Source organism: Varanus komodoensis, unplaced genomic scaffold (genome assembly GCF_004798865.1).
Source record: "Varanus komodoensis strain SLA01 unplaced genomic scaffold, ASM479886v1 scaffold1, whole genome shotgun sequence".
Taxonomy (NCBI): Eukaryota; Metazoa; Chordata; class Lepidosauria; order Squamata; family Varanidae; genus Varanus; species Varanus komodoensis.
The window spans coordinates 39669588-39684235 of NW_025335268.1; the positions used below are offsets into that span (position 1 = coordinate 39669588).

General features: G+C 39.9%; 1 protein-coding gene across 3 annotated transcripts in view; it reads right to left on the reverse strand.

Moving 5' to 3' along the window:
- SASH1 (SAM and SH3 domain containing 1) overlaps positions 1-14648 on the reverse strand; it is a 160595-nt gene that overhangs the window by 22551 nt on the left and 123396 nt on the right. For 2 of the 3 annotated variants that reach the window (XM_044423043.1, XM_044423033.1), the window contains exons 10-12: positions 12431-13272; positions 7611-7682; positions 2715-2858 (exon numbers count right to left, since the gene is read on the reverse strand). In XM_044423043.1, coding sequence (XP_044278978.1) covers positions 2715-2858; positions 7611-7682; positions 12431-13272 — 1058 coding nt within the window. The remainder of the gene's footprint in view (positions 1-2714; positions 2859-7610; positions 7683-12430; positions 13273-14648) is intronic. The other variant, XM_044423051.1, reaches the window with a different exon arrangement.

Below are 14648 nucleotides of genomic sequence, written 5' to 3' on the forward strand. Positions count from 1 at the left end.
ATTAGCATCATGCTTCTTGGGCAGCCATTACAATAAAATCACCAATAGGTAATATATATAAAATAATACAATTAAAATTCAATGATAAAATAACATATAAACAATCAACAAAAATAAAGCTTAAAGAATTAAAACCAGTGTAAACCAATGCAAAATAATCTAAGTGGTACCTTTGGTGCTCCAGAAAATAAAAGTTTTAGTCAGGCGCCTAAAACTCAGCAGAGTGATGCCTGACGAAACTCTGATGGTAACTTGGGGTGCCACCACAGGAAAAGCCCTCCCCCTTGCACTGTCCTCCCTAACCTCCTTAGGGAGAAGAACTAAGATGGGCTCTGTTTGTGACCTTAAAACAACGGACAGGAATATATAATGTGGTTCCAAGCCATTTAGGGCTTTATATGTCATAGGCAACATGTAATATGTTCATAAGAATTAGCCCTTGTCAGCAACAGCACTGCCCTGTTTCAAGGGAAGCCCCACATATAGTGCATTGCAATAGTCCAATCTGGGGATGAATCACCATGACGAGACTACCCTCATCCAAGAAGGAGAAAATCAACCAAAGAGGCTCTCCTGGCAACTGAGTCCGCCTAGGTAACCAGGGAGAGCTCAGTGTCCAGGAGTATCCCAAAGCTACACATTTTGTCCTTTAGTGGGAGTGCAACTCCATCCAGGACATTGTAATCACCCAGCTGAAATGGAGGCTTACTCAACAACAGTCCTTCCATCTTGTCAGGGTTGAGGTTAATCTTATTGGCTTTCATCCAGTTAATTACTGAATTCAGACACTGGTTAAGGGTAGAGATCACCACACCTGGGTCAGATGAAAAAGAGAGGTAGAGCTGAGTGTCATCAGCATATGATGAAATTTCAGCCCAAACCTCCTGATGACCTCTCCAAGTGGTTTCATGTAGATGTTAGCATGGGGGTGGGTAAAACTGAACCCTGCAATACTCCATGACATAAATGCCATGGCACAGAATGATAATCCTGCAGAACCATCATCTGGAGACAGTCCATCAGGCAGGAGTGAAGCCAGCACAATGTGGTGCCTACAACTCCCAGCCTGGCCAGCTGCTCTAGAAGAATACTATGGTCGATGGTATTGAAAGCCACTGAGAGGTGCAGGAGAATCAACAGGGTTGCGCTCATCCTGTCTCTCTCCTGGCAAATGTTATCCCACAGGGCGATCAAGGCAGTCTCACTTCCAAAGCCAGGCCTAGAACGTGATTGAAATGGATAAAGAGAATCCATTTCCTCCAAGAGAGCTTGGAGTTGTTTGGCCACCACCAACTCAACCACCTGAGTGTGTCCCTTTTCATGTGTTGGGCCAGTAACAAGTTGAGACAGCCCCATGAATGTCATGGCCACCATGAAGTCCTGAGCTGCCCCAAATTGGATTGCCTCAGCATGGAGCTGTGATCCCTCAGGACCAACATCCTGGGGGTCTGCAAGATCAGGACAGAGAGAGCCTCTGCCAGCTCAGGGAGGGAGACTACTGAGGGATACATCAGCAGAATTCCAACTCTTTCTCAATTGCCCAATGCAGGGTATAAACACTCAAGATCTGGACTGGAGTGGACAGGAAGCCTAGAGAAGGAGATAGAACTCCTATGAATTAAAGCCACTCCCTCTCCCTAGCCAGTGATGATCAAGATGATGTTGGTGCTGGACTGAGTACCTGGGGCGGACAAAGCTGGGTGAGGACAACGCCTCACGCTCCAGGTCTCAGTAATACGTGCAGGTCGGCACCCTCATCCACAATAAGGTCATGGATGAGAGACCTGGCAGTCAACAACAGCATCATCAGGCCAGAAGGCAGGCAGACATTATTACCACATATAGTTGGGTTGGAGGAGAGACCCAAATGAGGACAGTAATTTCATACTATAAACTAATCATTTCTTCAGAGTAATTAGGAAGCTTCTTTTCACTGAATCAGATCATTATCTAGTCCAGTATTTTCTGCATTTACTTGCAGTGGCTCTCTCAAGTTTGAAGTAGGATTTTTTCCAGTCCCACCTGAAGCTGCTAGGGACTCCTGATTGAAATGCGTGTACTTTACCATTGAGATACAGTATATCTTGGGATTTTTAAGAAGGCTGTGTATGTTTAAATAGTTATATTACTGATAATAGTTTAAATATTTTGGATTGTTTTATTGCATATCTTTGGTGTAAGGTGTTTGAAAAAAGAAGATGAACACAAATATTCGAAACAAAAATAAATTATCTGGCCAATAGAATAGGGTATGAAAATTTAGATAAGATAGTAAGATAATACTGTTTAAATATGAAAGGTGTTTCATTCTTTGTAAGCTGGAGTGTTTTTTCTTTACATATTGCTATCTAATTGGGAGCATGCACTAAGGTACTCTGACATTGCTAGAGGACTAATACAAAATAAATAAAACCTTTCATTCTTTACTGCATGTGAATCACCAGCATATGTGGAATCAAATCATATACTTTACTGTCCTAACTCAATCCTAATTCCCTTTTTATGATCGTTATTGAAGCTCTTTTCACAGTAGTTTTGAAAGGGCCTTGGAATTACTTGACTGTATTATACCCATGAGAAATATTTCTAGTGATGCTGTTGTACCTTTCAATGATATCTCAGAACAATGGTTCTTCCAGTATTTACCCGTGAAAGTAAAGCACTCAGCTGTTACTTAATTTGCAGTAAACAAGAAAATGAACAAACTGGCATACCTGTTCTGACAAGGAGCTGCTGTATTTTTTAGACATCCTTTTCTTCATGGTTTCTTTTACAGATTTTACCTTTTTACCAAGAGATATGCGGGAAGTAGAAGGGGATTTGATTACTTCTTTGTAAACAAAATCACCATCTTTCCCCTGTAAAATGAAAAAGGAAACAAATGAAGAGCACGATTTGCCATTCTCATATTTCTCTGGCCAACTCTCAAAGCAAATACATCTGAAGAAGACAGCAATGGGTAACATTTGTAGCTGTGGACTTTTATGAAGCTGTGAGAAGGTCCTTTACTTGGTGCCTAAAAGTGAGCCTCCCTGGAAATTTAATTTCATAGTCAGAGTAGCATGAGCGGGAAACGGGGTGCCTCTTCCTAGTAGCTACCCCACTTGACTTCCCATGACAGGAACTCTCTCAGAGGGACTGATGCAGATGATCTTAGAGTCCAGTCAAGAACATATGGGAAGAGAAAATCCTTCAGCTAACCTGGTTCCGAAGTGTTTAGGGTTCTGAATGTTAATATCAGCCCAGACATGGATGGGCAGCAGGGCAGATAGTAAAGTACTGGCCTAATATGTTCATGCTGGCCAGTTACCATGAACAGTCTTGTTGCCATGTTCTGGACAAGCTCTGAAGTTTTCAGAGCATTTTGTATAATGCATTGCGTTAATAAGAGAAGTTACAAGGGCCTGAGTAATGCTAGTGAGGCTATCCCTCTCCAGATAAGGGCACAGTTGCTATATCAATCTAAGCCGATCAAAGGTGCTCCATGCCACCAAGTCCACCTGTGCTTCTAGTGTCACTGCTGGATCCAGGAGCATCTCCCAAACTATGACCCTGATTCTTCATGGGGACTGTGAATCTCCTCTAGAACTGAGGAGGATCACAGTCATCTCACTCATCCAGGCAAGTGAACCATCCAGTAACAGTATTTCTGTCTCATCTGGACTGAGTCTCATTTTATACAATTGAGTCTCATACAGTTCATTACTGTGTCCAGAGACTGCCACTACCTCACCTAAATTTGATAAAAAGGAGAGACAGAGCTGGATGTCATCTGCACCTCATCTCACATTCCAAACAACCTTCCCTAGTAGTTTCATGTAGATGCTAAACATGAGGGATAAAACAGAGTCCTCTGAAACTCCATAGCATACCTTCCTAGGCACAGAACAATCATCTCCTAGCACTACCTTCTGAAATTTACTGTTCAAGTAGGAGCAAAACTACTGCAAAGCAATTCTTACAACTCCCAATTCAGACAGCCTATACAAAAGGATACCACGATGAAAGGTAGCAAAAGCCACTGAAAGGCTCAAGAGAATCAATACCTGGGGTAAAGGTATTGAACAAGGCAACCAAGGCAGTTTCTGTTCCAAAACCAGGCCTGAAGCACAACTGAAATGGATCTAGATAATCCATTTTGTTCAAGAGCTGAGAACAGTGACCTGCCCAAGCAGGGAATGTATTTATTTGTTAAATACATTTTTATCCCACCCAATAGTCCAAAGGTTCTTTATTGGCTATTAGCCAATATTTTTCAGCAAGATTCATAATACTAAATACATTCTAATTATTGCCCTTTGATTTTTTTCTTTAATAATACTTGGGAGTATTCCATACTGACATAGCCTTTCCACATGCGAGTCTCATGAAAAATACACTGCTTTCTACTTACACAAACCTCATCACTGTTTTAAGTATGTCCTGCTCTTCAACTACCTTACTTTTTCTTTATTCTTTTGCAAACATTGTGCAAGTTAAAAAGGTAGTTTCAGGAACAGTTTCAAGTCCTGTATCCTATTGCTTGTATGATCACTTCAAATTTCAGGGCATTTTTGGCCAATTCAACTATATTTGGTTTTGAACCAAAACCAATATTTGTTTATAAGGATAATTATATTCCATTTATCTAAATTCCAAGTAGTTTTAACTTTGAGTGCCAAACATGAAGCATATACATTTTAGTAGTTACTCTTGTTGCAATATCACTAGTTGCTCTATAACTAAACTACATGTGGCACTTGGTTGAGTGTAGCTTGCTCTCATTTTTGTTGTGTTTTACAAAACACAACTGCAGAGGCTACAATTAAAAAGTGACGCTTGCACAGGGTGAGAGGGTTCTGAGTCCTTTCTAAGGACTTTTTGTGCTAAATATCATCCATCAACTGCTTTTGGCCCAAGAAAGAAAATAAGTGGATGCAAAAAAAGAAAAAAAAGAGCACTCGAAACCGAGTGAGTGCTTAGACAAAAGGGGAAAGGCAGGAAAAAGCAGGAGGAGATGCAGTTACTGTCCAAAGACTTCTGTGAAAGGATGGGATAAAAAAGCTTTTAATTAAAATAACAATAAATAAATTAAAACCTTGAAGGATCAATGGAATGTAATACTGACTACAGTCCATACAGTCCATCATTCCATTCCTTTGAGCAGCCAGCTTGGAAGTTCACAAAGAAGGCATCAAGGGAATTATCCTGTTTGCCTCTACCATCTGCTCTTGAAAGGTATGTTACTTTGAAATAAGGAAATTTTATTCAGGTGTCATTACTAGTAGTTAATGCCAGATATGACCATTGTGAATTTGCCTCATCTTTTAAAAAGGCTATCCAAGTTGTTCCTGATTGCTTGTGATAACTAACTTCAGAAGATACTGGGCGAGTTTGCATGTAATGCCAACCCATTGAGGTAAATCATACCTTCTTAACTTGCACATGTGCCAAGCAGCCATAATGACCCTAAGGATGGCCAGGCTCCTCCTTGTTGCTCTCCTCATCTCCACCCCTTACCTCTAATTCCTCCTGGTGGTACCACAGGCGTCCCTGAATGGAGCAAGGAGGCTCCTCTGTTTAACAGCCACAATCACAATTTGAGTTTGGTGCACCACGGCTGTCAAAGTCTCTGCCATATAAACAGGGCTCAAGCAACGATGGTAGGGACAATTCCTGGAACAGGCCACTGTATCTTGTCACGGTTCTAACAGTAAGTTAGAATGGTAAATCAACCCAACTGGGTTTAGACAATACAAAAAAACTTAGTAGTAACAGTCAATGGTTGCTTGTCATGTTATGCCGACCTAGTCACTGTGCAAGATGTGTTTTCCCTCTTTCATCTAGATCCTACCGCAGATCAACATCACAAGATGATCCTGAGTGCCAGGGATGAGAGAGGAACATTCTTTTCAATCCAGAGGGATTTTCTTTTTGCAGTGTGGGGGAGGGGAAGGATCCAAATTCCAGCATGATGTTGCTATTCATCTGCTATCCCAAACACTGTGTATGTGTTTGTTCCAGGACTCCAGGCTTCTGCAGCTGCACTCCACATTTCCCCCTCCCTCCCAAACAGGCCTGCCATCTGGCCACTGTTCCAACTAGGACATTTTCTAGTTAAAGTCATTTCCCTCACATTCACACACTAATGCATGGCAATTCAGGAACTCCAAGGATTTAGATTCAGTAGTACAGCACTAGGATCTGCTGTGCTGTATGATTTTCCAGTAACAAAACCATGGATTTAACTTGAATAGCTGTCAGTGTTCTCAAAAATCCTTGGTACAAGCACAAAAGTTAGCTTGTGGGATAGAAAAAGAGAAGACTTCTGAAGAAAGGTAAAAAATTTGGTGGTTGAGAGTGGAGGTAGGAAAATACTATCTTCTGTAAATATTAGATACAGTGCATTTTATGAAAAAGCTGCAGCTAATCAAAACATTAATGAAAAATTATAAATTAGTAGCCATTTTTGAAAACACAATTCTGTCAGCACCACATGCCCAAGTGGCATGGGCAAGCTGCCAACTTTCACAAAGGAAGAAAAGACTTAAGCAGCGGAAAGATCGGGAGAACCATGATCAGATAACCCCTTCCTCTTTTCTTTTAATTCAAAGGATTTAGATTCACTGTGACAGTAGTCAAATGTGTTCTAGAAACAAAATCATTAATCCTTCCTGACATAGTGTTTTCTTCATGTTCCATTTCTAGTGAATTTATTATTTCTCCCATGGAAAAAAGCATTCAGGCACTAAATATGTACCACTCCTTCAGTTCTTTCTCTTCCCCATATAGGTCTCCTTTCCAGTCTCAACATTTCTCCAACATTAATCCATACTATGGCCCGATTCATATGAAAATGCAAGTGTGTGGAGGATTCATCAAATGGCAAGCTGTTTACATACCACGCACTTAGGGTTTTGTGGGGCTCACAAATAACATACTTGCACTATGAGTTACCTTCTCGCATTATTTGTTTTACTGCAGGATCGCCAGCCCTATCCTTAAATACTTTTAACCTACTTCCAATTTAATTAGACAATAACATATTCTTCTCAGGATATCTCTATGAGTATCTTTTCATACTATCTTAGATATAATATGCTTTCAGTCATGACAGATGTGTCTTTATTCAGTTGGTGCATTGTTTATGGTAAGTGATATGAATAGCCTACTAACTTGATCTTTCTGGACAAGCTATACCCATGACTGGCAAATGAGTAGATCCTTGTGGAAGCCGTGAATCATGAATGGCACTAATGTAGTGATGTGATAGTGCTAGTGGGGACTGACGTTTTCTGCAAATCCTTTTGGTGTTACAGCAGAGAGCTTTGTGTTTTCCTAAGTAACTTCCTAAGAGTTTTCACCTCTCTCCATGCTGCAATACCCAGGCTATAGCATGAAAACATGCACATGTGAAACAATATCAAATAATTAGAATCTTCAGAAAATGAACTCTCATATTTGAGTGGTCACCAGTTGATTGCAATTTGTGATCTAATTATAAGATTAAGACATCATTTTTCCTCAGTTCTAAACTTAATTCTATTATAAATACCACCATTGTGCCTTACTGAAATATAAACAAACAAGCTTTAGGCAATGTCATATGTGGACCTATATCTCATACTTACCATCTGATCCAAACTGTTTCCAATATGCAGTGAGCGATTTGTCAAGTCAAAGCCACCAAAACTGCAGGTTCTCTGTAAAATAATACAGATTTAAGCCAGTCTTACTTGTAAATAAAGTCATTATACTGACTCCTAGGATACAAAAGACAATGGAAAACACAATTGTACAAATAATGATAATAAGCAAAATACTATGAGAAACTTAAAAGATTCTGGTGTTACATTCATGCATCATGATGTCTTTCCCTGATCTTTTGCCTTTTTTTCTTTTTTTTTTGGGGAGGAAGCATCTGATCTTCAGGCATTTAAAAAATTCATTTTGGCTAGATAAGAATGTTACACAAAGGAGCAATTAAAGGATTCCTAGATTGAGGAATCATATTATGTAACCAATTTAAACATCATAATCATTCTCAATGTTTTGTTTTGTCACTGCGCTGCAAAGCAATACCAAAAAAGACTTTGGCCCAAGCCTACAGGGTACTAAAGACATTCTGGAAGCAGACAGTTTTCTAGGAACTACTTGAAGGCGATAAGTGTGGAATGACTCTCAAAGGTACCCTTAGTATTTCGCATGAAAAAGGCAATTTGCCAAAGCTTTCAAGATATATTAATAAGATTTAATTCTTAGAAAGCATTGCCTCCATCAAGACCTCTCTGGTACAAAGCAGCTTTGTTACTGCTACAAGAGAAAGTAGGTTATATTTACAGTGGCACAGTCTAGAAGAATGAGACAAGAGGAATGACTCACTCTTAGACCAACAGCCAAAGTCAGAAACACTGATGCTTATTTCTAATAGTTTTGCCTGTCTAAACACATCAGCCTTATGATACCACCTTTCTTCCCAAGCTAAAAAGCACACTAAGCAAAGTCACATTTCTACAGCAAGACAGGAGGTACTTGGCTTTAGCTAATTCCTCTTATTTATAATGCATTATTTGAAAAAGTAGTATAAAGTTGTATAACTCCTTTTCAGTTACACAAGAGTTTTTGTCCATGCTAGAAGTAAATTACCATGTCATCTCTATGTCTTGATCCAGTGTCAGTGTTTATATTTTTCCTGTCTTACAGAAAAGATAAAACCTCCCTCACACACACACCCAAAAATGGAATTGGGATGTAATTATTATCTTAGTTTGTGTAGGACACCAGTGTTTCTTATAACTATTTCATAAGAAATACCTTCCCTTTTAATATGCTAATAGCAGACACATAGTTGTGTCTGTTAGCAGTTTACAAGTCAATAGAAGTTGATTAGAAGTTGCATCTGGAGACTTGTGTGAAGAAAGCTTCTGTCCTTCATCAGACAAGTCTTTGTTGGAAAGCGTCCATTTGTTGGAATCACGTTTTGAGGCTAAACCTAACTGGTAGGCAATTGCAGCATAAGAAGTCAATCATGGTTGTGCATATGTGACAACATGTATAAAAACAGCCAAAAGATGCTATTGGGCAGTATGCTGGAATGTAACGTAAAAGCAAAGTAGTACCAGTATCGAAAGATTTAAGTTACAGCTGGTAAAATAAGACTTGCTTTAGAGATATACTTCACAGCTTCCAATAATTGTATGAGTAACATGCCAAACGAAGACTGTGAATGAAAGAATTGTAGACTGCTCGATGGAATGGTCATGCAATCAAAATCCATGTTGGTGCAAGTCTGAACTGTCTATGCATGCTTTTGCCACCAAAACAATTTAGATGCCAAAATTAAATGCAAGTACAAAACAAGTAACTTTTCCTACTGAACAAGAGGCTGCCACAATCCCGAGGTTACAGTAGGCATGAATTGTGATTTCAGAGGAAAAGGGTGCAGAAGTGCTTAAAGGTCACGAACAGTATATCAGGCTCTTGCAATTTTGGAAAAGAAGAGAGCCACAAGAAGTAGTTAATTAAAGACTCCCTTTGGACAAAAAGGGAAAGGTCATACCTTTGTGGCCCTGTGGAACAAATTACAAAAGGATAATTAACTCCTGACTATCAAACCATAAATAATTATATGGAATGATGTTGTGTTTAGAACTGCAAATTTATGGGACAAGATTTCAAAAGTAATATCTTTTGGGAAGTAGTCCTAGTGAAGTACAAAGCAGGCCAGAATCAACTAATATATGAAACATCTGGGGAAAGGGTTTCATTGTCCCAGGCAGAAATTAATGTACCTCATAGTGCTTACTAGTCCAATGGAGCTGCAAATCTGGCTACAAATTAGCAATAAAGTTAATTTAGTTCTTTTGTCCACCACAGTCACACCCTTAAAAATGAAGCAACACCAGGCCTCTTAGAAACCTTAGTGTGTAATATGGTGTCAGTGTTTCCATGGAAATCTCCTCTAGATTTCATGAATCTGTTAACAAATATGCCTCCCTTCCCTCCTACAAAGCAAATAATTTTACAGCTGTAGGAAAATAGGACAGATGCTTTTTTGCTGCTGGCATTAAAGGAACATCAGAGCCAATGGATGGTGTGATTGCTTTGTCTCAGGAGACCCTGGTTTAAAATGCAGTCACGGGTTTGTTGGGGGCCTCTGGAAAATCATTAGGTCTCAACATCATTTTCCTATCCATGAAACTGGGGAAAAAAACAAAATAAAGAACCACAACTCTACTTTATAGAACTGTTGTGGCTGCAATCTTAAACATATCAGAAAGGAATCCCTAGACAAGATAGTGACACTTTCTTCTATATAGAAGGTTGTACCCCTTAAAGTGGGTGGGACTTCAGCCAAATGTTCAGTCTCCTCTAAGTCATTTATCATCTGTTGCCCTCATCTGTCCTCTTTGACTTGGTTTGATCATGACATGCATTATCAGCCATGGTTCACTGTCATGTTGCTCCAACCAGTGCAGTTTCTGCACAACAGCTTATTTTCTGCATGAACAAGCCACCCTTATTTGGAGTAGATTAGGGCAGCTGTGCAGCCCAAACCCAGCAAAGCAGTTTCATTGTGAGTTGACAGCAAAAGCTGAAAATATGCTGAGCCAGAGTACCAAAACCCCTTACTACTCCGTGCGGATTTGCTTCTGCTACCGCTGTCGTCCATCACCACTGCTATCCACTGTCTGCCCCCACTGATATCCAAAGAGCACTTTGGAGGCACTGCCCGTTTTATGCCACTTTGTTTTTTCCCCAGTGCTTTGGAAGTGTGCAAATGGTTGGCTGTGTGTTTTAATTTTCCTGTTCTTGCACAAGTGCACTTGAGCAAAGAGTAGACTTGCCTTATCTACTTCTTTGAGCACCAAAAGTTGTCTGTGTGGGATAACTTTCTGCCGCTTTCCAATGTAATTCTTCAGTTATTAAATGCATAAGTGACATTTGTCACTGCTCTCTACCCTTTCAGCACTGAGTCTCCAGCAACTCCAGTCAGTGCTAATTGGCTCCTCCCTCCCTTTTTGTGGCTCCTTTTCAGAGCAGTTGTTGCTGTGGTTACTGCACATCTAAGGGTTCCAAAGAATGTGTTTGGATGTATCTATCAGAAAGTTAAGGAGGGAAAATAACATATGCATTATGCACACAAGTATGTAAAACCCTGTGCATGTAGGCAGTGATCCTTTTTCCAGAGAGTTGCCACAGGACAGGCTTGTCTGGGCAAGTAACTATGTAGATGTCCCATTCCCATGTGACTTGGTACTGCTAGGGACAAGCCATAAAGGCTGCTCACATATCTAACTCATGGGTTCAAAGTGGCCTTTCCAGAAGCATCCAAACTGGGACACAGTTTCTCTCTGTGATCATGTAGTCATCCAAGGCATGCTGGGTGCACACGCTGCCACATGATTATAAAGGACTGGTTTGCTGAATATATTGTGAGCAAACCTTTGGTTCATTTCTAGTCTTTATTCTTATCATCACTGGTATCTCATACAATATAGCAGTCAAGACCAGACCTTTTCTTGTTTCAAGAAGCACAGTGTAGACAGCAAAGCTGTCAGCCTTTCAAAGTGGTATTTTTCTTCTCTTTTGAAGTAAGAGTGAGGTTTTTGGAACTAGGTGTGCCTTGGCAGCTAGAAAGGAAAGGTATGAAAAATATTGCTGAGATCTCTTTTATTTTCATCAACTGCATGAACAGCTTATACTTCTATTAATTTTATACTATTGCTTAATGTAATTGTTTTGAATTTAAACTATGTAAGCCTCCTGGAGGGTGGATTTTACCAAGGATAGGGAGGATATATTTTTTTCTAAAGCAGGGTGTTGAACCTCAGGCCCATGAGCCAAATCTAAGCCACCTGTGGTCCCAATCTGGTAGTCCTAGTTTCCCTAGAAGACACCATCTTGGTTCCAGCCTAATTTCCACAGACTATTTAATAGCTTCCTAGTTTTTTCACATTTCCCTCAATGTAACAGGGTGAAATGTCTCTCCTAAGGCTTAATTATTGGCATTAAGATGCTAAAATTTACTGGTGCTTTTTTAGCAATTTGGGACTTTGGCCTTTGCCTTTATCCCCATCCATCACTGCAGTGTATCTTGAGAAAGCTTATCTGAAACTGAACTTGGCAAACTGTTTCAAACATTAACATATTTTACAAAACACAAAATTCAGCTTTCTAATTTTTTAACCTTTGAATTTTACCACCCTGAATAGAAAGGGCAATGTGTTTTCTCCTTAAAAATTTGCCAGTTTGGTCACTAGAATCAGAACATTCTATCCAAATACTTATTAGGGCAGCCTGTTCACAAGTAACAGACGGGGGTGTAGGAAAAAAGGAAGCCAATGAACTTCTAAGTTTTTAAATGGTTACGATGCCAAAATTCAAACAATGATTACTGTAACCTCATGGGAGCTGGTGGGCAACCTTCAGTGATCATTGTTGGACTCACAGACTTCTGGTGGATTCTCAAGAGAACCCTTTTAGTACAGCGATCCACTGTGGCAGCCCACTTCCTCTTCGCTGCCTCCTCCTCCTCCAGCAGACATCGCCTCAAATCCTGTTCTTCAGACTTGCTCAGGGTCCTGTCAGTAACAGGCCGCACCAGATGTGACAAGTTGAGGTGACTGTATAGACTTCTCTCCACCACATATGTGATATTGAACTCACTGACCGAGCTGCGCCCGCGAAGCCTTCTGTTTGGGAAGCCACAGCTTCCGCCTCCTCCTCCCCCCTTGGCTTTGTGACGAAGGAGCTGTAGGTCACAGATGGAAGGAGACACAACTTTCCTAGTTGGACGCTGGCAGAGAAAAGCTCTAGAACATGAGTAGTTAGAATCTGTCTTTTTCAGTCGGATCTGCTTCCTGATACTCTGAATTTCTTCCAAGGATACAAGAACATGGTGCTTTCGCCTGTTGTCATAAATGCAAATGCTTTCTTTACTTACCCCGTGGCTCAAAGAGCCAAGATTCTTCTTCATCTCTCCATCAGTCAAGGAGCGGCAAACTTTTGGAGTTTTCTCCTCTTCTGGGTAGGAAAAGAATGTCCCAAGCTTCTTTGGGGGTTTAATAAGGCCACGGCTATCAGATTTACTGAAGGTCTTGAGCAATTTCCTGTTAGTACCCCAAGTATCTAAGCTGCTGGATGAAGGAGATGTGGTCAGTGAATCAGAGTCATCATCAGGTTGTTTCTCAGAAGAGTTATCCAAGTAGAGTTGCTTCTTGTGAACTCCAGAATAAAGTGCCAATCTGTCATCTGGTACTGGAGAACTCTCACAGGAATGCTCATCCACAGCTAAAAGGGAACATATAACTCCATTAGATTTCACTTACTCAAATGTAAGTGAACAAAGCAATAGCAGGGCATTCTTAAAGGAAGACATTTTCATCTTCTGCAACCAAAGAAATATGGTAGCATCCCCATCTCTGAAGAATAGAACCATCTGGGCATAAGCTAGCAATGATACTGATGTAAGGAAAAACACTGCTGGGATACTGGGGTGTGTGTTTATATTTAACTTTTCTATACTGGCCCATACTTAAAAGTCTTGGGACAGTTTACAGCAGATTAGTCAAAAACAAAACAAAACAAAAGCAAGAATAACAACAATTGCCTAGCATCCAATGATTAAAATGGAATCCTCCTCTAAAACAAATTAACGATTAAAATACTGGGAGATTAAACGATTTTTGCCTGACACCATAAGATAGAAGCATTAGTACCAGGCGAACCTCTCTAGTGAGCTTATTCCACAATCGGGGCGTCACTGCAGAGAAGGCCCTCCTCCGGGCAGTCACCCTCTTGATCTCTTTCAAGGATGGCTCCCAGAGGAGGGCCTCTGACTCAGATCACAATAGCATTCATTCATTTTTGTAGCTTAACAAATCTCCACTAGTTGAATATTTAGGAAAGAGAAAATAGACTTTTCATAGTGAAGTAATTCTTCACCATTATTATAAGAACAGTATAAAAGTGTAGTGAAAACCAAATAAGATATTACAATCTCATTAAATATGCAAGAGTAAATGAAGCTATCTAGTTCTGTGAGTCAGAATGATCATTCTCTAGAAACAGTGGAAGAAAGCCATCATGGAGAGTACCGGTTGTAGAAAACCAAGGTTATGAATAAAAGGTGAAGCCACTGGGCACATTTGGCCTAGAGGATATGATGACCATTTTCAAATATTTAAAGGAATGTCAGAAAGATACAATAAGTATTCTCTTTTTGCAATAAGAGGAGTTCATTTTAAAAATGGACTATGTGTACATCCTTTTCTTAGCAGGTATGTGTGTTCTCCAACAACTGTTACCCAGGCCAAATAATTTTAAATTAATTTAAATTGTAGGAATGCACAATGAATTCAAGCACTGAAAGAAAACTTTCCAGTTGTAAGAGATAGGGAAACATACCATATTGGTACTCATACAAATTCTGAACCCTGTAGAAGACATTCAGGAAAGGCACTCTTGGGAATGCCTGACATACTAGATATGCTGTTCTATATAAGAAGGGTATAAATGGTATAAACAGGGAATCCACTAGGCCTTTTGTAAATCTATGATTATACACTGGAGTTATACACAATGTTCTTTATATATACTAGCTGTCAGACTGAAGGCAATGAAAATCACATATGAAAAGAACTATTAAAGTTAAAATCAAACCTACA